The sequence below is a fragment of the Nematolebias whitei genome, chromosome 7, assembly GCF_014905685.2.
Source record: "Nematolebias whitei isolate Nwh7 chromosome 7, NemWhi1, whole genome shotgun sequence".
Lineage (NCBI taxonomy): Eukaryota > Metazoa > Chordata > Actinopteri > Cyprinodontiformes > Rivulidae > Nematolebias > Nematolebias whitei.
In genome coordinates, this window is record NC_056504.1 from 46,300,375 (window position 1) to 46,305,863 (window position 5,489).

The 5,489-nt window shown below is 39.0% G+C and overlaps 1 protein-coding gene across 1 annotated transcript; it reads left to right on the top strand.

Annotated features, from left to right (window-relative positions):
• The first annotated feature begins 3,915 nt into the window (after window positions 1–3,915).
• Window positions 3,916–4,567, top strand: LOC119412632 (transcription factor HES-5-like). The gene is made up of 2 exons (XM_037679668.1): window positions 3,916–4,038; window positions 4,147–4,567. The coding sequence occupies exons 1-2, from the start codon at window positions 3,916–3,918 to the stop codon at window positions 4,564–4,566; spliced, it is 543 nt and encodes a 180-aa protein (XP_037535596.1). The 3' UTR covers window position 4,567.
• The last annotated feature ends 922 nt before the right edge of the window (window positions 4,568–5,489 follow it).

A 5,489-nucleotide genomic window follows, 5' to 3' on the forward strand; every position in this document is an offset into this window, starting at 1 on the left:
GATGGATGGATGGATGGATGGATGGATGGATGGATGGATGGATGGATGGATGGATGAATGGATGGATGGATGAATGGATGGATGGATGGATGGATAGATGGATGGATGCACATTTCCTTAGCATTTCCAGTAATACATGTTAGGTGGTGCAGCTTCTGTAGCATTTTCTGTAATTCCAACATCTGTCCTGTGATTTCTTTCTGCCACATGGAAAAGTAGAATCCTAAAAAGACAGTACGGTGAATGAAGAAAACTAGCATCGCTGTCACTAAAAGGGTTTTAATGCTGTAAAAGTATTCTGGACCTTTTTCAATTTACCGTGTCGAATTTTTAATTGAAGACCACTGATCTAGATTTAATAGTTTACCAGCTGGATGTTACTCTCTTTATGATTTTAATGAAAATCAAAGCAAAGTTTGTAAGAATGTAAACAAACATTTTCCTACTTAGTCTTAGAACGATGTTGGCTGAGTGAGTCAACATGGACAAACTCATTCACATCAACCAGCTGGCACACTTTGGGACCTTTTTTTTTTTTTTTTAAAGAATGTTCAGATCTTTGTTCATCCACCGATTTATGTTGGTTGAAGTAACACAAATTACATTTGAATTATTTTTGGCAGCATGTTCAAGAAAAATAAACTGGTAAAAAAAAAAACCATCCAGAGGAGAGTGGAGTCTCCAAATGAGTTAAAAACAACAGCTGATTACCATTTCAAACTGTTTACACACATTTTCACAGCTGGACTTGGATTTGACCGAATGAAAAGTTGATTTGGAAAACTTTGATTCTCTGTCAATTCATTCAGATGTTTTCTTTAAACTGCACAATAAGCGTCTTTCAAAAGGCTGAGCCGAAGACTTGTGGGGGCTTTGCTTTGACTTTTTAGAATCCATCAAAAACAAAACATAAAAACTTTGAGACAAATGATGAATATTACACCGAGTGGGGATGAAGCTGGCGAACGTTACTGAGTTGGCGTCTAAGAGAAATGTAGAAACAAACAGATAGTCTGGTGAAAGAAGTCTTCCCCTGAAGTGTGCCAACTCCCCTGGAGAACAGTCGGGTGCTGATGGGGCTGAAGATGTTAATCTCACTGAACTGTGACTCTGCTTCTCACAGCTTTCCCACACTCGGTCCATTGACGGAGCCCCCGCTCAACAGTGGACATGCGCCTTGTTAAATGCTAATTCATGCACACGAGCAGCTCCCCCGGGGAAACTTTGTTGCCAGACTCTTGAATTTGGGTGAAAGGAAGAGGCGGAGAAGGATAAATATTTTGACTGGGATCTGACTTCTACCTTAAAATGCATCAGCAAGAACACCGCAGGTTAAACTGCTGGTTTTAGAGCATTGCACGTTTATATTTAACGCAATTTGAGCTTTTTAAAAATTAAGTAAAATCCTGTTGCAAACAAATATTTATGTTGTTTTTATACACATGCAGTTCTGCACAGATTTTAAGTCTATTCATAAAAGAAAAGAAAAAAAATGGATAAATTGCATTTTCTGCAAGAATGGAGAACGCCGAACGACTTTGTTGAAATTTGCTGAAGAAGCTGAGCAGAACATTAGCCTACCTGTGAGCTAAAAGAAGCAAAAACATAGCTTAAACACAAACAGAAATGTTAGCTAAAACCTAAAAATTCCAAAACAGTAGCTAAATTAGGTGGTTAGCTAAAATAGCAACAAAACAGATAAAAATAACAAAAGGCTTGTAAGCAGTTTAAGCATTTAAAGGCTAACAAAAAGTATCAAAAGATTAGCTAGAAGCTCATAGTAGCAAATGAGTAGCTAAAAGCTAACATAGAAAAAGGCTATATATTAATGCTGAATTTAATAAAGGGCTAGCTAAATGCTAAAAGGGCAGAATAATAGCTAAAAGCAGCAAAATACTGCTAAAAGTAACAAAACACCAGCTAAAAGCTAAAAGCAGAGCAGTAGCTGAAAATAAAGTAACAGAACACATAAAGGTAATACAAAGGTAAAGATAAGCTAAACTGAAAAGCAAAACGTAACACCATGCTAGTCAAACGTTAACATTTGCAAGACAACAGCTAAAATCTAAAATTAGCACAAGAGGACTAAAACAGAGCAAATATGCTGAAACAGATTTAAAACAGAACAATGTTATGAAGGAATTGAAGACATCAGTGTATTTCTATGAGGGACATATAAGGTTAAATACTTCAAAAAGTATAAATGTTACAAAAATAGCACCCAACTCTTGAATGAGCTGAATGTTTTGACATATGAATAAAGTTTAATTCAATTCAGTTCAGTTTATTTATACAGGGCCAACTCACAACAAAGTTGTCTCAGGGCACTTTCCAGGAACATTCACATGAAAAAGCCAGTTAGTGAAGTTCTCCGTCTAAGGAAGCAGCAGAGTCGTTGAATCTTCACTTTGTCGCAGTCTCCCATCCTGAGCAAGCACAATGGCAACAGTGGAAAGAAAAAACTCTCGTAGAAGTTTAGTTTAGTTTACAGAAGTATTGCAAAATATATACAGAAAAAAGTAAGTTATCACTTCCTTTTATCTAAAACTATTCGAATGGACAATATTTGCAATCAACCATGTTAGATTTATCTACCTGGATTATTGCATCGGATCAATATTTGTGATGTTTATGCTAAATATTGCTAAATCGGCATGAAACACAATTTGAGGATTACAATTTACACCGGACTCCCCAGTGTGATGGTATTATAAATTATCGTGATGTTTGTCATATTACATTTTTATAAACTGTTTGAGAATGTTATTTGATCATTAATACTATCGTTTTGACTATAGCTAAGTTTGATATAAAAGTACACAAACTGACCTGCAGATATAAATTATAGTTATTGCAGACATAATAAAAATAAATGTATGCAAATGCACAGCTCTCTGTTAAAATATTTACTTAATATTAATATTGAGAGGCCTAAATAAACATATTCCCAGCCTTACTGAGTAAAATGTGTATAAACACTCCCCACCCCCTCTACTCCCACCCCTTTACAGACATCTTTGTCTTGTCGGCCTGCTTTGTCCCACAGGGGCTCTGTGAGTGGGTTTTCCTCTAGTTTCCCACACTCTGTCCATTTACTGCTTCCAAGAACAAAAGAAGTGTGTCTGGTTGCACATCCCATTAATTATGGAGTCAGTTTACGAGTTTTGTCTCACTACCTCTGAATGGACATTCCAGTCAACCAGACTCGTCATTACCAGGCTTTTGTAAAACGAATATAAGGAATGCAGACGTCCAAAGGATTAATGAACATTCAAATGCACCCCCCCCCTCACCCCCTTTTACATTCAGATTGTTCCTCTACATTCCAGTTCAGTTTGATGGGACGATGAAAAGACGACTGCTCCTGAATCATGTAGCAATAATTTAAATTCAGCTTAGAAACTTAAAGAAAAGCTGAAATAACCAATAAAGGGGCTTCGAAGATGGATGTTTGCAAGCTTCTTAAGAGGTCGAATGAGTGCACCTTTAACATCAAAGTGTGATTTATCTTGAAACCTCTCCTGCACCTGATTAATTAAACACCACATACATTTAAATACTTCTAAATCGTTTCTGCATAATTTGAAAGATCTTCCTATCACAGGTAGTTGGAGTGTGTGATGGGCAGCAAGATCGGTTCCTGATTTCAGCAACAGGCAGCAGATCCACACACACTCCGAGGTCACCACTTTCCCAGATTCACACAGAGCTTTGTGCGCCCCCCACCCATCACCCACCCACTACTCCAGTTGTTCCCCGGGGATCTAACCATTATCCTTAAGGCAATAATACCATTCAGCGTTTTGCATCCTTTATTGTCTCGTAGGGCTTTCTGATTGGATGGGACTGTGAGAAACTCTGGGCAATCCAAGACCCACACATTCACATGGAGATAAGCGAGTATAAAGAGGAGGGATGGAGGCAGCAGGGATCAGATTCTCTCTACAGAGACCTCAGCAGCACAGAGATCCCACCATGGCTCCAACAATCACTGCAGCACTGACCAACTCTCAGGAGCATCTGGCCCTGAGCCACAAGGTAAACATGAGATCTACAAGTTCTCTTGTCATTCATGACAGGTTACATTCGTTGATGCCAACTTACTCTAAACCCAGTTAACTGATGCCTCTGTTCCTGTTTGTGCAGCTCAGGAAGCCTCTGGTGGAGAAGTTACGCAGAGAGAGGATCAACAGCAGCATCGAGCAGCTCAGGTCTCTCCTGCCTCCAGAGCTCCTCAAACAGCAGCCAGACTCCAAGCTGGAGAAAGCGGACATCCTGGAGATGACCGTCTGCTTCCTGACTCGACTGCAGCAGCAGCAGCATCCAGCTGTGGACTCAGCAGCTGCTGATCGGGGCTACTCCAGATGTGTCCAACAGGTGGCGCACTTCCTGTCCAAAGACCAGGAGAAGATCCAGTCCCACAGAAGACTGCTGGACCACTTCAACAAGCTGCAGTCTGAGAAGAACCTGAGAGAGGCTGACTTCTGTCCTCTGAGCTCCACAGTCCAGACCAGCAGCCAGAAAGACAAGAGTCCGGTCTGCAGCGCCCCCTGGAGGCCCTGGTAGACTCTGCAGGACTGGAGAATAAAACTCATTGTAAGAGCTGCTTTTATCACAGCTGCTTTACTGTGTTGCCTTTTGTAAAGGCCTAATGGTTTCCTTGACAACAAGTTTTATACTATTTTGTTTTAAAATATAGTCTCATATCTAGATTTTTACTCTGTGATGTAAACGTAATTCCTGATGTGAATAATTTTGGCATTGCTAATAGCAACAAAAGTACGTCTCGCTCCACTGAGGGAGACGTACGTTGTTTTGTTTACAGATTTTAAACGTCCGCTCTGTATTTCCTTTTAATGGATCTCTCCTGGTTGTTTGTTAAATGGTAATTTTCTGCGTTTGTAGCAGATATGCTATTCAAGACACACGTGCTGCTTTATAAACTCTGTGAGTGACAGCACCCAGACCTTCAACGAAGGACTCCAGTCTTGGAAAAATGTCTCACTATGAATGTATCCCTTCAAGCCAAGTGATGCGCAATTAAACAATCAGAAAAAAACAAACGTGATTTGTTTGTCCCATTTTCACCACTCACTTGAAACTGTTTAAACGTGAACCAAAAAAATGAAACAGTGTCTTCACAATAGATTCAACATAAATAGAAAGCATGGCCTCTTAGGTAGAATTGTTAACAGTAACTTGTGTTTTGATAAATATGCATAAAATTACAAAGAACTATAACATATTCAAGTCTAAATCAGTCATTCGAACAATTTGAAGTAATCTTTACATGATGAAATATCAAATCAACGTAAGAAAATAAATTTAACTTAATAACTGGTTTTATTTTAGCCCCAGTATTATTCTGACAAACCGTTCTGCTATTAAACTACGAAAACATTAAAAATAACTCCATCCTCTGCAGCTACAACAAAACTATAATTCAGAGTAAAGAGATGCAGAAACGAGTTAACTTTTTGTGGCATAAC

Excerpts from the sequence above, each read along its gene's own strand:
- LOC119412632 (XM_037679668.1), top strand. The coding sequence starts at position 3,916 with ATGGAGGCAGCAGGGATCAGATTCTCTCTACAGAGACCTCAGCAGCAC. Across the intron at positions 4,039-4,146 it reads ATCTGGCCCTGAGCCACAAG|CTCAGGAAGCCTCTGGTGGA; the intron begins GTAAACATGAGA and ends CTGTTTGTGCAG.